The sequence below is a fragment of the Athene noctua genome, chromosome 3 (assembly GCF_965140245.1).
Source record: "Athene noctua chromosome 3, bAthNoc1.hap1.1, whole genome shotgun sequence".
NCBI lineage: Eukaryota > Metazoa > Chordata > Aves > Strigiformes > Strigidae > Athene > Athene noctua.
Window position 1 is genome coordinate 43,616,302 of NC_134039.1, and position 21,586 is coordinate 43,637,887.

Consider the following 21,586-nt stretch of genomic DNA (forward strand, 5'->3'; position numbering starts at 1 on the left):
ACTTTGAAGTTTATGATTGTGCTGAAGTCCTAGAGTGACCTGTCTTTTCAAAGTTTTAGATCAAGAGAGAAATGCTAGAACATCAACAGGAAATAAAACATTTTTATTGAATATCTGTGTAATATGTATGTTAACGACAATTGGAAAACTACTGTGGGAAGTCACTACACAAAGTGAAACAAAATATAAACCACCTCATCAAAAATGAAGGTAAAATACGGCTAAAGTTGTCAGCTCGCGGGCCACGAGCGATATGGCAGGATAAAACACCCCAAACATTTCTACAAGATACAGAGAAAACCCACACAGAGAAACACTCAAGCAGGCAGTAAATATACACAAAGGCAACTAGGATCTTTCTACAGCATCAGATTCTAATACTTCACACAGCTTTGTCAGAAAGGTACATGTGGCTTCTTTGAGGATGAAAATGTCATCTTGGTCACATGGCAGGTTCAGTCTCTGAGAATCATCACACCTTACAAACCAGTTCTGTGGTGACATTCAGTCTGGCAGTGTAGGAAGAGAAAGCATTAAGAATACCTTAACACAATGAGTCAGACCTGGCAGTTTGAACCTGCAGCTATCCTGAATGAACAACTGAAAGTTGGAGACCATGAAGCTCTTATGCTGGAAAGCTGACTGTCTGCTTCTCTTTGGTGGGGTTTGGTCCTTAAGGTTAAGATTTTAAAAAGTATTCCAGCTTGATGCTTTGCATGTATGCGCCTGTTTCTATCAGAAAATGTCTCGCTTGTGTTTTTTCCGTGTTTCGTGTAAAAAAGAAAGAAAATGGGTCTTGCTATTCTCACTTTTGGAGGTGGGGAGAGATCCAGACTTACGTTCCCCTCCCACTTCTTTGCTGCTTCTTTTACCCTCAGTGTACTGAGCACATTGGTGCTTGGCCATAACTGCACCAACCTCTCAGACCGTCACACCTCTCCCAGAAGCAGAGCCTTGAGGGAGGCTGTGGAATTTAGTTTTCTGTACAGAGTTCTCTGATTACATTCATCTTTGTTTTCAACAACTTCTGTTAGATACAATTGATAAGAATGTTAATGGTTAATTCTCATCCTCCCTCCAAAAGGTATAGCATTTCCACATTTCTGGGGTAGTTTGCATTGTTGAAAATAATGAACTCTTCAAAGCATTATAAATATATTCACAGCTTGGAAAAATAAGCAAGGGGCCTCAAAGGACGGTACATGAGATAGAAGTGATGCCCTAAATGACTTGATGAGATGGTACAAGCTGAGATGACATGCTGGCTAGCTGTAAGATGACTATGTACAATAAAGCGACGGGGAGCGAGGGCAAGGGAGGTTGCAAATGTAGACTATTGCACAGGGCTTGACAAAATGCTGTGTGGTCAACCCATTCCATATAGCATCCTTGTCCCCTGCATAGCTCTCCAGTTCTAAATTGGTCCGTAATAACTAGAACTGCTTGTGCTATGCGTTCCTTCGGCAGTGCAGTAAAAGGGAATGGCAGTATTATTACAATATCACTACGGAATAAATTGATTGCTATCCACTGAGAAAACTACATTTCTAAGCACACACGGCAGTCACAGTGATACACAGAGCAGTCTTTCAAGACTCTTATGGAATGACTAATAGCTTCATAATAGTGCCATTTACTACATAATAACATTGAAAACATTTAAAAACTCCTCCTGAAACGAGCATCTAGTATACAGAAGAGGTTGCTTCAGTTTTCTAGAACTTGTTCTTTGTTTTCACTTTTTTTTTAAAGGACAAATTAAAACTTAAGTATAAATAGTATATAAAAGGTCACTAGCTGTTCTCTTTTGGCTTACTCTGAAGTGCATTTAGAACTATGGCTAAATTTTGTCATCTTCTGATGGGATTACAATACTGTCTGTTTACCATGAAACTATTTTGTATAATAAACTCACACGGCTGTGTCTAAAAAATATTCTGCATTCCTTCTAATCTGAGTATAATAAAATATTTTGTTACAAAGTCTAATGTGCAAACTTATTATAATGTGAAATTGTGGATGGAATTCACAGTATGCTAATTTTATATAAAGGTGATAATGGAGAGCTACTCTTGTTTTCATGGCAGCATTTTGCTGCTACTGCGTCTCCCCCCCACCTCCCTTCCTCCCCTCTCTGCACAACCTCTGCAATGATCTTACTTTGTATGTTAGATGAAATCGTTGTCCCCTATGGAACTGCTTCCTCAGCTTTCAGTCTAAAGCCATTTCAGTCTGTTATGTGTTTGCTTTGGAATATATACAAAAAAAATGATACCCTGGCTTCTGGCTACATCTCCTTGAGGTCAGCCATGGAGCTGCTCAGATCATGCTAAGTTGCCTGTGAAAGACGTCTACCCATTTGGATTTGCCCCTCCAAGATTCACTGTGGACGCATAGCATGTTATTAGGATGGTCCAGTTGAAAGCTCAGATTTAAGTTGTCCTTTAAGATGTCAGTGTAACACTACTAGTGCCTTACAAGTTGGAATTTTTTTTCTGGAATGCAGACGATACAATAGTTACCCTATAATATATTATCAGCTCTCCTATATCTCAGTCAATTTACATAATTTAAAATAGAACATCTTATTAAAAACATCTAGTTATACACAGATTAGGAAACGCTTACAACATACAAATACACAAACTAGAAATAAATTCTCAGCATACTGGTGTATATATACAACTGTGTGATACAATAAATAATTTCTGTCATGCTCTATCTACACATCATATTGCTTAAAAGAAGAGTAGATTGGGGGGGCAGTGGTGAAATGAAGCGCCTTCAGAGGGCTCTCTACATTTAAATTTGTGCAAATTAAAACAGGAATTTAAAAGTACAGCTGATCTGTGTCAGGAACACATGGCTGGAAATGAAAGGACCCATATTACTGAGGTATTTACAGATACTGGCTAAAGAGCACTATGTGGGCAAATGCAGAAAGGCTTCTTCTTCTTTTTTCTTCTTCATAATTTAATTTAATTTAATTTAATTTACTTCTTGACTGCCAGCATGGCATCTACCTCCTCCTCGGGCTGTAAGGTGTGCCACTGTGCAATGGGCCGCCGGGGGTTGGCCAACATGTCTGACCAATGCCGCAGCTCCGCTCCGGTGCTGTTGTAGCCCACAAAGACTTTCCCGATGGCATCATTCTTGCCAATCTTGTCATAGTCCAAAACAGTCACAACAATTTGCACTTTCTACAATGAGATAGAGAAAGACCAGTGAGCATGACAGTAAGGGCAAGGTGGGCAGGGATGAATCTTGGGACAGACAATGACAATGGAGACTCCATGAAGGGGGTAAGTGTGTGACAGCTGGAGTGGGTTCCCCCAGCAAGAAGCAAACTCAAACTTTTGTCTTTGCTTCTTGTGAGCCTTTAAAATAAAACTAAGTTCACAACCTCCCTGTTATCTTGAAACTTGCCCTCTTGCATCAAGAGCTTCATATGGGATTTGAGGTTCTTTTTTTTTTTCCCCTTTAACAGATTAACAACATATGGATTTCTTTTGGTTGTTGTTATTGAAGACTTAGACTGTTGGAGATTTTAAGGTAAGCTAATTCAACAGTAGTGCAATTTAACATATCACTATTGTTTAAGTAAATAAGTTAGCAGCTTAAATTCAGAAATGGCTCTACCCCAAGTTAACGTTTGTAATATCACAGTCTATACTGTTAATTGCTTTTCTGCTTCTAAACAACTCTCACCCATCCATCCAGCATGCTAATGAGTTATTTTCAGATAAATTCAGTAGATAGCCCTTATGGTTACTATATACATACACACACACATATGTACTCATACACATCACGTGTAAGTAGGTATGTATAGTGTGTATATTCTATATATTTATACAGGAGTCTATAAAACAGACTGCATGCTTAGCAGAGTTGGAAAGAAGTATAAGCCTCACTGTCTCGGGGCTCTGACACACCGGCACTGCCTATGACTGAGCCAGTGTTGGAGTGCCACTTCTGCTGTAGAAATGGTGACCTCTGGCAAAGAGGGTTGAACTATTCCCACAAAATCTGCATGAGCCCATCTGTCACAGCTCAGAGACAATTCTCCATTCACTTAGACTGGGCCACACTGGGAGGTGATGTTCAAGCCAAGCATTTGTCTATGCATTTGCGTGCACATGCATATATTCCTCTCCTTCAGGTCATTAATATTTGTTGAAAGAGCACAAACAGCTAGTCCTTCAGTGGAGTGGTGTTCTTCCCCAGCAGCACCTAAGATGTTAACAGTCTTGGGCTGATTTTAGTAAACTGTAAACACTTTTCCTTAGAGAGCTTTATCTTAAAAGATGAACATGCAGTTATTTTCCTAATTCCCTTCTATCCCATGATAAACACACACACCTCCCTATTACAGTGTGAGTTTCCTGAATTGAAGGAAGAAATGCCCTGAAACACATTTCTTCCAGAAAAATATTTTACTCTCAAGAATCAGGTTTTTATATTTAGGGCTTTAAGTACATGTACAATCTGGATTTCTTACTAGAATAACTAATTTCAGTGCTTGTAATAGGATTATCTTTTAAGCATATCTGCAAGACCAGGCTCATGAGGTCTATTTTATAAAGTCCATTCCTTTACAAGATTGTACAATTCACTGAGCCAGAGAAGGAGAGGATTCCAACAGGCACTAAAGTATTTATATAGTTGCTGATGACAAAAGTGTACATCAAACTCAAGAGTCTCTCTCTCTCTCTGTCTCTCTCTCTCCCCAGAGCACTCACAATAAAAGGCAATATCCTGCAGCAAGTATTTCTAGATGCCAAAATGATGTTTCAGTGCTGCTGTTTACAATCACTTTTAATGTTGATGGTACCTCCCCAAATGAACATTTATGTTTTAGATGCACGATACAATCACAGATATAAAAAGTAAGCATGCAACTGTTATTTTATGGTACAAAAAAACCCTTGCCTGATGTACCTAGAAACTTGGGAGCTAGTTATTATTGGATTTTTTTTGCGTGTGTGTTAATCATAAGACAACAATCAGCACTGTAAACAATAGACCCTTTTCCTTGCTCTATAAAGATGTAAGAACAGCTAGCGCAGATCATTAACTCTGAGATGATTTTTCACCTCATGGTCTCTGGTTTAAACCTACAGAGAAAAGTGAGCATCTCTTTGCTTTTGTAGGATATATTAAAGGAAGAGCTGCAATGCTAGTAGGAAGCACCAGCTCTGCTAATAAACACTTGGATTAACAGTTTTGTCGGTGTGATTAAGCACTCTTTGGACTGAAAGGGCCTGGAGATGTTGCTACCTTCAAAGGCAGTCTGTCTTGCATTTGGTAAAACACAGGCATGATATGCCTGTAGCAACAGGATTTGACTTCCCACGGGTGTTCTCCCATTACCCTGAAAGACATCACTTTCTTTCCCTTAAGAGCCAGAATCCATAGTCACTATTAATTTGTTGAAAATGTTAACGTTCATCCCACTTTAAATTACTACAGTGCTCCCTCTGTGAGCTCTCTTGTCTTTGCTCTCCAACAGTCAAGAAACTTGTACAATCATTATTTTTTGACTGTGAAAGTTTGCTTAATGACTTTTACATAAATTACCCAAAAGTCACAGTGATTATCATATTAAGCTTAAATAACATTTAAAATGTTTCTGTTTTTCTATTGATGAAATCACTTCAGTAACCATGAAGAAATAACTTCTAAATATAGTCTTTTATAACTAACTCCAAAATACATTGGCATATGATCAAAGTCCATAATTACAGATTTTAAATTGAGGCTATATACCAAAAGTAAATAGCTATAAAGTCATCCTAATAAACTTACAACCCCCTCCCCAAGCAAAACTTTAACAGCTAAACCACAATACTTTTTAAAGGGTGTACATCCACTTACAAAACTGATTTAGGATTAGAAGGCAAAATGGCCAAGTACCTACAGAATGCACCTAACCATGCCAAAGCTCTGATCTGATGGCAGTGCCCATTCCAGTTCCTCAGTCCTGTCCCTATTTGGAAATCAAGACATTTGTTGTCTAAATTGCCAGAGAGGCTCAATCTGATTCATCATTTTTTGCCTCTGGGTCTCCGATGCTTGTTAAGAGCAAGCACACGGAGCAGCTTTCATTAAAATCAGGGGGAATTAGGCCCCACTGGATTTCCCACTTTTTGATTCATAGAGCCCATAGACACCTGCTCATGTTGTGGGGCATGAAGAAACTCTAAATGGGCTAGTCATGCCTCCAAATCACTATTCCTACTGCCCCGCCTTGTCTAGTTTTATTATATTTGTTGGTACCAAGTCAATAAAAATCAAGCACACAGCTTTAGCTGAAATGTAGGCCTTGGCTCCTGTGCAGTTGCTATCAAAATCCAAGATACAGAGTCTCAAAACCCATACCATGCTCTCATCTAATCAAGAGTGGGCTCCCAATTTGGCCCAGGCCATTTTTAACCCATTTAAACTACAAGTAGCATGGCACCTAACTCATACCTAGCTCTCTCTTACAAGCCACAAAATGTAGTATTCCTAGACTGTTTTAATTATGGTCATTCAAACTGGGACGCTCCTGAAAGTACACTTTCCATGCTCAGTTCCACCCCAGAAAAGCTATTGTCTTGCTTAACGTCACAGGGCTCCATGGGCGGGTGGGAAGCCAGCATGCAGTTCTTTTCTCTTCTGAGGATATTTAAACAAATACATCTTCCCTGCCAATGAATGCTCTAACAACTGAGCAAAATAATGAAATAGTTTAAAACTAATGGTTAAGGCTTTAAAAAAATGGAGGAGGCCTGTACCAACTGATCTTTATGTGGTTTACATTACCTAGATCAGATCAGAGACCAAAGTCTCTCCCTTTCCAAGTGAACCATTCAACTAACAGGTTATCTTATGTTCTGTGGCCAACCATATACTTACTATTTATGCAGAAATGAGTGTTGCACTCCCAACACATGCCACAGGCACAGGCTATGAGTATTTGCTTACAACACTGAAGATACAGGTTTAAATTCACTTAGGGAGGAGAGTGAATTGGATGCAGATTTCCCACATGCCTACTGAGATGGTTAAGAAGAGCTTATCTCTTGTGAGAAAAGTGTAGTTAACATCAGAAGTTAAACCTTACTCTCACGAGTGAGAGATGACTTGCCTCCTAGCAGTCCAAAGGTAGGTAACTGAGTCCCTGAAAAAAATGACACTATGCCTTGTCCTGGTATTTCCCTCTGCTAATGTAGGTTACTTCAAGTTCACTGTGCTGACTTCTGAGGCCCCTAATGTTAGGCACTGATCTCTCCAGAAGGAGCACCTGGACAATTGCTGGAGCTCCCCTGAGGTGCCAAGAAAACAGGTACTGCAGTACCGACCCCCGAGATTCTCGAATGTCTTCTTCCAAGGAATGTAGTAATCACAGAAAAAGTTTTCATGGTGTGGTGAAAAAAAGTTGTGATTAAATTCTGTGCTTTACTTAAGAGGGATGCTGCAGTGTTTTCAACAAACAGGATGAATAAATGCATAGGGACTACAAATTTAACTGACGATGCCAATTTACTGTTTCAAAAAATTTGAGGAAAATTGCTATATATGCTTTTTCTTTTATCCCTATACTTTTTTGCTGGCACATTTCTTCCTTATCTCCCTGTGGATTTTTTTTTTTCAGAATCCATTTTACTTAACAGAAAAATGTCAGTTATTCATTTCTCACTGATGAATCAAAGCTTCATAAGTACTGTGCATTTTATCATGTCTCTCTTGAAGCAGTCACACTCATTTAATGTAGCACAGGGCTGGCACCTAGGTGCTAATGAAGGCATGCACACGTGATAATTAACAAGATTCCTGTTAAATATTTATAAGGGCTGAGAAATGGAATGAAGAGGGAAGACAAAACACTGACATTACCTGAATTTGTTCAAATGGTACTTCAAAGCTGAAAGACTCGTTGTAGTAGGGATTCAGAGTGTTCTTTTTAATCGTAGTCTTTTTCTTCTTCAGCCTCTTACCGTTCTGCATCAGATGGATCTTCACATAGGGATCTAAGTAATCAAGAGAAGAAGTAGAGCTCAGTGTGTTATCTACAGATTTTAATCCCACAAATTTAAGGCTCGACAAAAAAAGAAAAACCTTGAGAAACAAACAGCTTGTATTTAAACAAAGTCCTAATTTCCACTACAGAAAAACCCCTGTACAATTGCAAAGTGTTCCTGATGGAAAAAGGTACAAAACATTTATTGCATTATCTCCTTAACACTGTGAGGGAGTGTTAAATTTCCACCTAACTTTGTTCTGTAGCTCATTAACCACCCTGGAAACGTTTTTACTTTAACATTATGTATTGGCTGCCAACATTTCTTGGCAACAGGGCTGTGGGGTGGTTTTCCCAAGATCCACGAGTGCTGCTGAATGCACACATGGTGGGACAGGGCTCTCCAATTCTTCAGCAACTCTTCACATCGCTCCATGGGCAGGAGCTTCACTGTGGTCTTCCCGTCCTCTGACCTACCCAGCGGGCTGCAGCTGACACAGCGCGGTGTCCGTGGGTCTAGCACATGGCCAGACTGTATGGCAGGAAGGAACTTTGCCCTTAAATACCAGTCCTCTACCTTAGTGCTACATGCAGCCAGAGTAAGGTGCAGGCCAAGGCATCAGTATAAATTATGATTGTATTTGCTACTCTTTACTGAATTCCCACTGTTTTGTATGACTTCTGGTGGCTAAGGAACAGAACTGCTTTGGAACCTTATCAGGTACTCCTCTCATGCAAGCAAAACTCTCATGGATGTTACTGCCATGAAGTGGTATCTCAGTGATTATACTTCCAGTGGAAATTTTGCCTGCTTAAAAGAATAGTGCTGTCAGTCCTTAATCTGTTACGAGAGCCATGTTCCCATTTAGAGAATGAACCAGCAGTTCTTCTTCCATGGTGGTGGCAATTAGCAGTACCTTCACTGAGCTTAGTTATTTTTCTGTTTAGGCCTATCATGAAGCACCCACCATTTTCAGCATCTCATGCTCATCCTTTTCAACAATCTGTCTGGTACTGACACCAAGATTTGGGTAGGTACCTCTCTTGTCTTTAGGCAGCTGAACCGTGATGTAAGTCAAGGCAAGCCTTCCCTCTAGTGAGCTGGTAGGAGCTATACAAAGCACCAGCCAGACACAAGCCATCTGTGGCATAAACTAAGGGAACCTAAATGCAAACTATCAAAGGAAAGGGCTTCTCCTTTCCCTCCTGAGAAAAGGACAGGGCTACAGAAGAATGACAAATGAACACTGAAATTAAATATTATCACTATGCTTTACGACTCTGCAATGAAATTAATGTTCAGAATGTCTAAGACGAGTAATTGCATTCTGCTACAGTCAAAATACGCCTTACTGCAGGAGATCTAGGAGTTCGGGACAGCTAAGTTACTGGAGTGACTTGAGCATGGTCCAGAGTGCCCTGAAGGGAGCATAATTTTGGTAGCGGACTCTTCAAGCCAGCAGAGAAAGGTATAATAAGATCCAATGGCTGTAAGAAACTAGTCAAATTCTAACTTAGAAATAGGCATATACTTTAGTAGTAAGACTGAAACAGCTGGAATACCTTCTCAGTGTTTGTGGTGAACTCTCTGTTACAGAGAGTTAAGATTCCTTCTCCCTCAAAGGACTTCAAATAGAAATTAAATCTGGGTAGGTTTATGCTTGAGGCTAGACAGGGAATTGCAAGGGTTCCTTTTGGCTGCACAATGTATGAATTAAGGAGTATCATGTGAAGAGCAGAAACGCTAGCAAAAAAAGCCAACAGAGGTCTATTTCTTTTTGATTACTGAGTTCAACATCACTGCATATAGGGTTTTGAAGGTGGAAAACAGGCAAATCTGGACTCCTTCAACATTCGTTGATACTTGAGAAAAACTCACCTACCTCATTACTTTTGCTGAGGCTCCATGTTGAATGCACAACTGTTTTAACATGAAACTGACGGTTTAGGTATAGCTAATATGTAGTGAGAAATTTCAATAGTCAAGGAAACAGGGGTAGAGTGTTAAGACATGGAAATGAGATGAGATGCTGTTAAAATATAATTTGAGTAACTAGAGTGAGCTGGGAGGCTAAACAGTCCAGTAATACATTGTTATTAAGAGGATTAAAGTTGAAGAATTCTATTAAAATAAATGCAGTCGACATAAGCCGACCCTTCACTGACCTGTGCTTGTACATGGACGCTATACACAGATTTGATGACTGTTCATATGCCCATAAGGAACTGTACACAAATTACTCATACAGTGATGCAGATGTATTCCTATCTTGATAAATGTTTCATATTTTGGAGAAAAATATTTTTAACCTAGAATCCAAATGTATGTGAATGCTTGGTGTCTACATGTATGTGAATGTATGGGGTCTACATGGATGTTCACTTTAAACAATTTGCTTCTATTGACTTTCTAGATTTTCTATCTTCATGCTAATATTAGAGCAAAACCTGACCCTAGATAACTCATGGTCATGGGACAAGGCCCCGAAGCTATGTTTCTGTGGGGTTTTTTTCATGTCCTGATCAGCTGCTTCTGTTTCTCTGTCTGGGGATTTGACTTAGGCTCAGACAAATGCCAGTTGTTTAATAGGAAAATCCAAGTGGTACCACATTGCCACTGTAGTGCAGAACTGTCAGTGGCAGAGGTCTGAAATGGGGCACAGAAGGGGGCATAACGTGATACAACGTTCTCATTTCTTTTCATACGAGGGTAAAATTTTCATGCTAATCCAAATACAAATCGAATGTCACCTAATAAAAATCATGTTTCTTCTTTTCTGTTTTCAGGGGAAAATATTAAATAAGTTTACTCATCACATAAACTTTCAACTCAGAGCCAGGTGTCCAGCTCAAGTAAGTGGATGGGCCATTAGAAAATTTAAGTGAGTTTATCCTCATTAGATTGTACATCCACTTCGTATTTCCTGAAGTATCCTGGTCTCAACTAGTTCTCCCCTCTCTTCACCCTTTAGTGTTTCATATATGAGCCCCTCCATCACAGCATTATCTTCAGTTACACTTTACCATATCCCATGACACTATCCCTAACTCCCTCAACTCTCCAGTAATCTATTTGCTTGCAATCTACACAGAAAACCTGATACCTAAGCACAGACTTTCTTGCAACTTCATGAATAAATCTCAGAAAAAGACAGATTCTTTTTCACCAAATAACAGAAGCTGAATTGCTTGGAGTCAATTATTGGAAGAAGGGAGGATAATCAAAAGAAAGCAGAACCTTTGGGAAGTGCCACTCTCCAGTGATTTTTCTGAGATAAGGTTTAGTACTAATGGAAACATCTCTTCTCTCTACTTGCAACATAACCTCAGTACTGGCAGCATTACTCATGCTGAGTAATACTTTAATATGTAAATAGTCTCGCTGAATAAGTGAGACTAGTAAGGATGACAGAACTGATATTACAGCCCAGCAATGATAAATTGTCTGTTAAGTGCATAGCCTGAGCATAAAGGGCAGAATTGTTTTGACCAAGTAGAAATGTCTACATCTGACGCCAATGAAAATAAATAAGCATTTCTCTTTATGTACTCTGGATAGTTATCTCATTCCAGAGTAAATATCTGTCTTTGGTAAATAAATTGCCCCCAAAATATTTATTTCTCTCCACTGATACAAGACAGACTATTCGCTTTCATGCCAACAGTTACACTGAAGAAATTTCAGGTTTGAAGAGGTGGACATCACTCTCTTTTTTCTTTCAGGTTTTTCCTTTCAAATAAACAGGGATTTAGATCCACATTACATGCACAGGTACCTGCGGATGGACCCTACCTGTCTATCTGTAAGAACAGATGTTGCATCCAGAGCACTATGGATGTCCCTCTGCCAAAGGGGACAGAATGGCTGTATGTCCCTTGCTTAATAATTCATGTTAAGTAATGTGTGGGATTAAAAAAAAAAATCTGCTATTTATTCCCTCATTAACGATCTAGCCATGAATGCTAAAAAGATGTAAAATTAATAACTAATTGTACATTGTAGATTTTACAACAATGTCTCAAAGGAGACTAGCTGAACAGCTTCTAGAGCCCTGGGGGACCAGCTGGCAGATTTTGTTTTCCTGAATTTTGCAGTAAGATGCCAATACATTATTTAAAAGGTAATCAAAATAGTATGTAATATCAGGTAAAGACTTCTGGAATCATTTGGACCATAAGACATATATACACAATTAGAACCCTCTTAAAATAATGACTTGTTCATCATCATCATCATGTTGTAGACAAGATGCACTTCATTATTAGAGGTTTTACAAAAGCAAACGTTACAGCTGAAAAAAATGCTACAACTAGAAGAAAATTGTTGCTGATGAGAATACCTGAGGAAATGGTGGAACTTGAGAATGACTGCTTGTCAGTGGATTTTAAGATGAAAAATTTGTTACAAGGATCAGTAGTTAATGAAAAATAATTTTCCACCTAGGTAGGACAGAATTCAGCACACAAATTTCCTATTGTATGGACTGTCAGCAGAAAAATGTCAACCGTGTACCCAGTTTGTGATGGTTTTACTACAACGGTTTCTTCTGAACGCAAACAGAAGAATGGTGACCATCTTTGTTAAATGTTTTTTAAGGCTTTTGTAATCTAATCAAAATATGAAAAGAAAGCACCCAGAAAGTTGACAAATTTGAAAAATGCTACAGGGATAACACTGCAATTGACTGTTTGCAATTACAGTCCTGAGTTTGCGTGGGGGGAGGAGCCTAGTGGTTTAAAGAAAAAAATCCCCCACAGCTCTGTGCACTGGGATCAGAGAAAACCCTCTACAATACTCAAGTAAGCCTAACATAATTAATAGGAAAAAAATTTGAGCCAGAACAAACTAGTCAGAGATAGGGTTGAATAAAGTTTCATATGACAAAACACTGTAATAAGATGTTCTCAACTAAAATGTAGAAACCAAGAAGAAATACAGTGCCAGAATTGCCTCCAGCTGTATTTTTGTCTTCAAAATGAGCGGGATAACTGGGTGTTAATCAGCACATATTGCTCCCCATCAAAAGAAAATTTCTGCCAAAACCATGGCAAAGCACACATCACTGATGTTTAAAGCAAAGGTGTCAGCAGACAGTAGTTTCCATTCCAGGAAGCAGAAAGAATTCCTGAAGAGCTAGGAAAATGATCCAAGAAGTAAAGAAAATCAGGTTTGGAAATGCGGCCTTATAAATGGCTCTGAAACATAGTTAGGACAGAGGTGACTTGCAGTGTGGATTGTTAGTTCCAGGCTAAAGAGCCATAATCACTCTCATCCTGCAGCAGCACAGCAGCGGGGTGGAAAGCTGAGGAAAGGCCAAACTAGAGCCTTAAACCAAAGCTGAAGCAGTGCTAGATTCAATATTGCACCCTTAACCTGTTCCTATTCTGTGCAAATAACCTTCGGATGAAGCTTTTTTGGCTTACGGGAGTGGGCAGTGGGGAGAACAGCAATTTTATACAGCAAACAACTTTATTTTCTGCAGAGACTGTGCCAGGGATGAAGGCTGACAGCATCAGCAATACCTGCATGCTTCCTTCTGCCTTTGGAGAGCAAACAGCAGTGGTTGCTAGAGCTGTGCTATGGAAAGCAGCAGGGCTCTAAGAGCAGAGCCAAATAGGACAAACTTTCCTGGGAGTTCCCACAGATGTGCTGATTTTTCCCAAGGATCATGGTACAGGCTCCCTCCCTGGGCATATAAATCCTTCTCTCTTGTGAGCGAGGGATGATTCACATGATGCCTGTGGTGTCCAGGCCATGGATAATTTGCCTTGAATTTTTTATTCTGTTTATTCATGTATGGATGAGAGGGGATAATTAAAGTCTCTGAAATAATGAGTTTAGAGTGATATTGTGCCTGGATTGTCTAAACTAGTATTTTTCAGATGAATGGAAAGCTTCAAATGGGAAGGAAAGCCAGAGGGGGAAAATGTGTTATCTGGGGAAGAAACAATATAAGGTACAATTACTAAGAAGGAGTACAAGAGCTGTGGTACATTATAGATTGCATAAAAGTTATAGTTTATATTCATTGACACAAGCTGTTGGGCCTTCTACTTCCCTCCACAAATGAGCAAATTAAAGTTGGAACATTATTTTTAAGGAGCAGCTGATGTCTCAAGGGAAATACTGGAAAACATTCTCATTAGAAACAATTCTCTTGGCATAAAATATAGGGTTTGTGGGGTTTTTCTTACCACAGTTCCTTGAAAACAGAATTGCTGATTTTTTTAAAAAAAGTTTTTCCTACATGATTTCCAGTTCTCAGCTAATGTTCATATTTAGCAACTTTGGACCTCATCATAGTTTCCATAACCCCACTGGGCTGTGGATAACCTGATGTTAGGGGCCAAATCTTTAGCTGTAGCCTGTACTTGACCAATACACAAGGGAAAGGTGGGTAGCAAAAGTATTTACTGAAGATTCCTGCATAGCATCTACACTTGACCCCAGCAGCATACTGGCCATGAATGGAATTGAGAAATTGCAAGCAGCTCAGATGGGCTGCCAGAATGGCCCCAACAGTTTAAAACAGTTTAGTTAAAAAGACTCATATTACACTTGCCAACATCTATCTATGTTCCATGGGTGGACCGCTACAGATTCAGCGTATGCACACACACACAGAGTATACTGTCCATCAGTCCCTTTCTTGCTCATATTGTATGTCCTAGGGTAACGAATTAGATGACTTTGGATTACATATTTCCATCAGCATCTTTAAAAGAAGATAATGTAAAACTGGGTAATTTATAAAGAAAACATTTGTTACTTCATGTTCAATAATATTAGACAGATTCTCATAGGAATAAGCGAGTCCAATGATCCATTTATAGTGGGGAAGAAGGGGTTGGTATTTATTTATAATAAATAATGATTGCCTGGCTATAATAAAAAAAGTTAAATGGAGAGTGTTGCAAAGCAGTTTCAAAATACCAGCTCTTCACTGTTGTGCAGTTAGGTGAACAAGCTGCTACTGAAATGCTGTATTCAGAGAACTAGGGAGCCTTGGGAAGAAGGAGGTGCTGTAAAACCAACAGCGAGCCAACAATTTCCTCACCCGAGAATCCCAAACTGAGGTTGCTGAATGTGTATTGTTGACAGTGGAAACAGAAATCTTCACAGTGGCCTAAGGGCTATTCAGCCAGCACTTGAGTCTGCAATTCTACCCACAGCGCTTCCAACTGGAACATAACAACAAATGTTACAGCGCCAGATGGGGAAAGTAGCAAAAAACTGAAAAAAAGCGCCAGAACTCTTATTTAAAGACAGCACAAATTAGTGCTTGTGAGCTAAGTTTCCTGCCAGAGCAAGGGCAGCTGATCTGTCTATCTTGCATCCAAGCAGTTCAGTTCATTTCAGCATAGTTACACACAGGCAAAACAAACAGTTTTATAAAGCACAGAAAATGTGGGTTGAACCAACAGGAAAATGCACCTTGAGTTTTGGCTGTGAATAAACACAGAACACTCTTGTGGAAAAGCAAAGCAACTCAACCAAGCACTTCATAAATGTGATTACATGGAAACTATAAGCATCAAAGCAGTAAACCTCGCTCCCCTGTATTCGCACCAAAAGGGGAGGAACTGACTGTTCAAGAAGCTTAAATGTAATTAGGAGGGGAAAAGACAGCACAGCATTTTAAAACTTTAACATACTGGAGAAGAGTACCTGAAAACTTAGATAACAAATAAGGAAATAAGAAACCATATTGTAATATGTTATGTTTGTACACAAATAGAAAAAATACAATAGTAACTAAGATGAGGGAGGCATTAACATCAAATGGTGGAAAGGCATTAACTGGGGCTGCTGATACAGGCAGACTCTCCAGTGCAGGAATTCAGACAGAAACCAAAGCAAACTGGCAATACTTCAGGCAGCAAATTCCAGCAGACTGCTGAGTTTATGTAATGTCTTTTGATGATATAGAGAAAAAAAAATTTAATTTGTATTTATTAAATTGTTGGTACTGAAAATACCAGAAGATAATACATAGAGGCTTAGAGAGAGTCAAAATACTGTCCTGAAGTGAACTGGGGAGGGGGGAATACTGACTGAGGAATGACAGGCAGAAGAGCGGAGGGAGAACAAGCTCATAATATAAAAAACCCCAAACAACCCAAGGTTAAAGAGCAGGCTATGTGAGACGTTTTAGCAGAAAACAGGAGCTGGGTACACAATGATGTAGCACACTAGACTGTTGGTGAGTACCTTGAAGTCCTCCAGATCTGAGCTGGCTACCTAACAAGGCCATACAGAGGAGGTTATCAATATTTGGAGAGGGGGGTAGAACTGCCCTACCCCACAATGAGGCATATGCTGCCGAGTGGAGGCCATAATTCAAAAATCAGGCTGAAAAAGCGAGCACATAAGGAACATCAGGTGGTAAAGGTGGGGGTTTGGAAGGGCCAGACACCTGGGTAGAGAGCTGCTTCAACACACCTTGAAAAAGTGTGATGGAGAGGAATTACACTTCACCCTTTCAAGACTTCAGTGTTTTCCTACAGCTGTGCCAGCTTAGGGTTTTTTGGGTTTATCTATTTGGTTTTACAAAATAAAGCAACTAAAATACTGGCTTTTTCTTTCCAACCTCTTTTGCTGATAGCCAAGAGGTTAAGCTACTACTTGCTGATTTAGGAAATGTTCTTCAGACCTCTCCCTTGGATGAAGGGATCTGAACCTACATTTCTACCCCTCAAGAAAGTGAGACAAGGTTATAAAATATGAGAAGCAGGTTCTCAGTTTGCTGAGAAGAATGTTTTATTTTTTGTGCTCCTTCCAGTTACTCAGTGGAGAGAAGGTTGGTGCCAGGTCTCCTTTCTTCGAGTGCCCTTGCCCACCTTGCCTGTGTGATCATCTTTCAGCCTCTGTTCCTGTGGATATTTGCTGCATATAGCTATTGGCCTGCATCCTGGATGATGATGGAAAGGCACCTACTTTAGGAATTCCAGTGGGTGATGCTGATGGGTGGTGGTGTGACTATCAAGATTTTAGGGGACTTGACTGAAAGAAACCCAGGGGGATTTACAAATTTGGTTAGTCAAGAATTTCTACTTGCATGGTGATGTTTCCCTGTGCTTCCAGGCTTAAATTGCTGGGATGACTGTCCTGAGGAAAATTACCACACACAGATAAGGGCGAGGATAGACACCCAAAAATAACTTGGAAGAAAGCAAAAAAAAAGGGGATTTCTTTCACATAGTGAAAGGCTGTGCTCGTAGAAAGAACTGACTGAAAGGAAGTAATGACTGACTAAAAGGAAGTAAGGCCAATCAGAAAGACTATTTTGCCAGGGCCAAGCACTGAGACAGGACAAACATTATGGAGACTGCAGTATGGATATTTATCTTTTGGTTACTCCCCCACCCCCCCACCCCCCCCCATTCCAAAAACCCAAACCTGGCAGCTGTGAGACAAAATAAGTCCTAATCTCAAACTGCGCTGAGGACAGATAGGAGTTTCAGTATTACTGGGTAGTACAGAAAACCACATCAGAGCGAGTAGCAGTATTCATTCAAAGGAATTACTCAACCCTGAAACACAGAGAAACACTATTAAAACCAAAACCTGGTCTAACTAGTGTATTAGCAATTTATTGTAACAAGAATATATATTTTCTGCTACAGACTCTTCATGTCAATGTTGCCACAGTAAGGTTTTATAGCTTGACTGCACATCAGCATGCTACTAGTGTGTTGTGATTGTCTATACACGGAAAAAGCTAATATACCCTGCTTAAGGGCACTCTGCATCCTCTCCCACAGAGGGTTAGAAGCAAGACACTCAAAAGAAGATAAAGGTTGCTTCAAAACCACTGAACTATCGCATTGTTTACATGTAAGAGGTTTTTGAAAATGCAGCAAACCCAGTTATGACTGTGTATTCCATACCCTCGCAATCCAAAATAATGTTAGGTGAGTTGGGAGAAGAAGCAGAGGATAGTAAAAATAGATAAGCAAAGCGGCAGAATGCTTTATCTACATATGATAGAAAGGGTAAGAAATGCCCGATTACCCCAACCGTGTAAATGAGTCACCAGAAAAATACAAACCAATATATTGCAAAATAATTCTGATTTTAATAAAAACCTACTGTTTCTACTTTATAAACTGCTTTTCTCATTCAGGTAAGCTTTCAGTCTTAGACAATGTGAAAAAGACATGATTTTTTCTTCAGATGATTAAACTAGAAATAGCACTGAGAGCTAATACTGCAGGAATGCTGCAGTACAGAAGGAATAAAAAAAATAGTCTTACAACATCACTGACTACAAAGCAGCCTGATCCAAACTTCACAGCTGAGAAACCAACCCTAGTCATGCTTTATCAAGGTCTCTTTCTCCCCCTCTCTCCTGCTTCTCAACACATCCAGTGTCTGTTAAGCCGGATTTTGGAAAAGAATTTTGGATATTCATATAGGCTATTTGTGGTACTTAATTTTAGTGTGATTTGGAGGATCAAAGTCCTTACTGCCTCAACACATACACCACTAATCTCATATACGAAATCTAAAGCAACCTATGGTACAGTTGTTTATTTGTGCCTGTTTGGACACAGAGGCCATATGAAACCTTTCCCTACTCTCTGCTCAGAGCAAAGGCTGTAGACAAGCCCAGCTGATGTGCTTCCTGCTGGTGAGGAGAAGACTCCTGGAATACTGCAAGGCAAGAACTGCATCTGCTCAGGGAGTGGAAGGGGCTATTCTGGATGGTGTTTCCCAGTATTGCTGGGAAGACTGGCTTTGTTCTGGATTAAATTTAACCACAGTAAGGAAAAGAAGATCAAAAGCAAATTTTCTTGGGATGGGCAACATCTTCATCTCAATCTTGGCAGGAGAAGTTACAATGTAGGCTAAATTTATAAGAAGTTTCAACGGAGTTCAGCTAAGTTATATCTGTTTTCCAAAAGTGACAGCTGAGTGAAAACCTATTTTGCAGTATCACAAAAAAAAAAAATAGTTTTGAAAAGCCTGAAGGTCAGATTTTTAACTCAGGTACTTGCAGAAGAAGGGCTGGGAAGCTGCATGCCTGCTAGCATTCCTGTCGATTCCACATAATGAGAAGCAGTGACCTGAAAGTTAAGGCAAATTTTCACTTAGACAATAGTAACGTCTATATTATGCCCACTGAAGAGTTATAGAAGTGCTGAAGTCCTTGGCAGAACAAACAATTTACCTTGTTTGTTTACCTCAGACAAGTTACAAAAAAGAGTAAGACCAGGAGGTATTTAAGGGCTAACATTCAAGGTAGACTAAAGAACAAGTGTTCAAGGCCAACGACATCTGCAATAAGAAAACTGCTGCTGAGAACACTAGTCGTGCTCTAAGAGAAAAGGATAGAAAACTTGACAAATGGCATCATAAGGTGAAAGATGGAAGTTTTTTTGATAACACAACCAATAGCTCGTGCCTCAATGTACCCAAATTCTTTACGAATACTCCCAGCCATTTTATGACATAAATGGATATTTGACTGACATGTTCACCACTTACTGTACAGCACTCTAGCTCAGAAGGCAGTCAAACGTGACATAACCTATCAGAAATCCAAAGGTACCTGCTACAAATTTATACAGCTGATATCCAATTTGGCACAAAAGTGGTGCAGCAATCTGATCTTTGCTTCACTGACAAACCAGATTGAATTTGGGCAGCTCAGCATATATCTGTGTGCTACTCTGTTGAAACAAGATCTTGATGTAGTCTAGTCAAGGGATCATAATCTGTAATAAAATCAAATAACCCAGGAATCCAAAAAGCACATATGAATTTCAGAAACTCTTTGGCTCTTCAGAATTGAAAGTAGGAATATTTGAAAAGACAAGCCTAAGCATTTGTAGTTAGATGAGGAGGAGGAGGAAGAGGATGGCAGGAGTGAAATTGATATGTGTTTTTATTTGGAATCAATAGATTGAAACCATAGTAAAGGAAAGGTGGATGACAGTGCTTCCAAGCCAAGGCAGTACTTGTTGTGTATAACAGAGAATATAAATAATTTCAGTGAAACTAAGTCAAGAAGCAATTCTCTTTTCAAGCAATGTTCACCAAATTTAGAATAGATTTTCAAAAGTATTAAGTATTTGGAGTTGTAGATGTGTCCATTTTCAAAGGCACCTAACTCCTGTTAAAAATCACTGGTAATAAAGTGAAGCAATCAATTCACCTGGAGTCCCTTCAGCTTTCCTCTGGAAACTCTTACTGAACATTTTTCTGCATTAGTCTGTACCTAGGTGACAACAGGCCTCTGTTTTCTGACTGTGGAGAATGAAAGTCAAGACAGTCACTCAACAGCAATAAGAATTTAAATTATTTATGTTTAATGTACATGCCAATAATGGCAATCAACAAGCAATAATATTAAATTTGTGGATTTCAGAAAGATAAAAGGTTCTCCTGTCACAAATGAAGCACAAATGATAAAAGGAATGACCTAAAGAGAACTGAGATTTTAATTGAAATAAAACCAGATTTAGCAAAAAATAAACTTGCCTTTCTGATAACCTTGGGAGAGAGAGAGAATTGGAGAGAGAGAGGGAGCGCCTCCAGTTAGCTTGCCATTAGCACAAAGGAAAACAATTGTAGGGTTTAGGGAGGATTTAGCTTTAACAAATGCTTATCACAAAGTCATGCCACTGCACACTATTGTTCTGTATTTGGAATGAAATTAATTTCCAACTCCACATTAACCTTTTAGAGACCCTGCTTGTTGAAGGAATTTAATCCTTTGGATTTTGGTATGTCACCAGCAAAGGCCATTTCTAGATTTGGTGAGTTTGACAGCCTATTACCCGAAGAACACTTTATTAAAAGGAAAAAAAAAGAATATAGAAAATCGGTTTCCTTCCATAATGGACAGCAGATATTTCAGAGCACTGAGAAATTGAATGTGTTAAGTCAAATAGGTAAGAAAAACAAAATAAAAGGGGAAATCCTAATTTTTTTTCAGTTCTCATAAGACATTATTCTTCCGTGCTATAGTTAATCCACCGGTACTGCAACAGCATGCTTTCAAGCCATACACTAGTTTAATAAAAACTTTATTGTGATGGAGTAGGTATTTTCCAAACTTATTGAAAAATATGTTTTCTGATGTGATCAAGAAAGACCATTCAGCTGGGTAATGGGAAAAAATTGTAGGCCTACCATAAAGTAAGACAAAAGCGGTGATTTAGAGAGTAGTGAAAGCAGGAATTTCAGTACGTGGGGAAGCCCATTTCTGGTCTTTACGAGTCTTAGTGCAACCGTCTTTATTTGTCTCTGCAGGACTCTTTCCCCGCTGCATTCCAGGAGCTGAGAGGAGCCCTCTGGAAGTCAGACAAAATCTGCTGGTGCTACCATATTAGGAATCAAACCAAGTAGCAAAAGCCCCTGGCTGAGTGGAGATAAATCAACAGGGAATGCGTTCGCCTGCCAGCCAAATGAGTAAAGCAAAGTGATTGAGAAAACAAAATAAATAATAATTAAAAAACAAACATTAAGCAGTAGGACTGACTGCTTCTTTTATCTGTTTTTACTTTTACTGTGCTTCCTATTGAAGTGTAGCACGAAAGTAGATTTGCAGGTAAGAGCAAACCCGGTTCCTT

At 39.3% G+C, this 21,586-nt stretch overlaps 1 protein-coding gene across 9 annotated transcripts in view; it reads right to left on the minus strand.

Annotated features, from left to right (window-relative positions):
- Positions 1-82: 82 nt before the first annotated feature.
- Positions 83-21,586, minus strand: part of SYT1 (synaptotagmin 1) — a 358,089-nt gene continuing 336,585 nt past the window's right edge. For all 9 annotated transcript variants that reach the window (XM_074902822.1, XM_074902821.1, XM_074902820.1 and 6 more), the window contains 2 exons: positions 7,882-8,015; positions 83-3,200 (listed from right to left, as the gene is read on the minus strand). In XM_074902822.1, the coding sequence (XP_074758923.1) occupies positions 2,994-3,200; positions 7,882-8,015 (341 nt within the window). In that variant the 3' untranslated portion in view covers positions 83-2,993. The remainder of the gene's footprint in view (positions 3,201-7,881; positions 8,016-21,586) is intronic.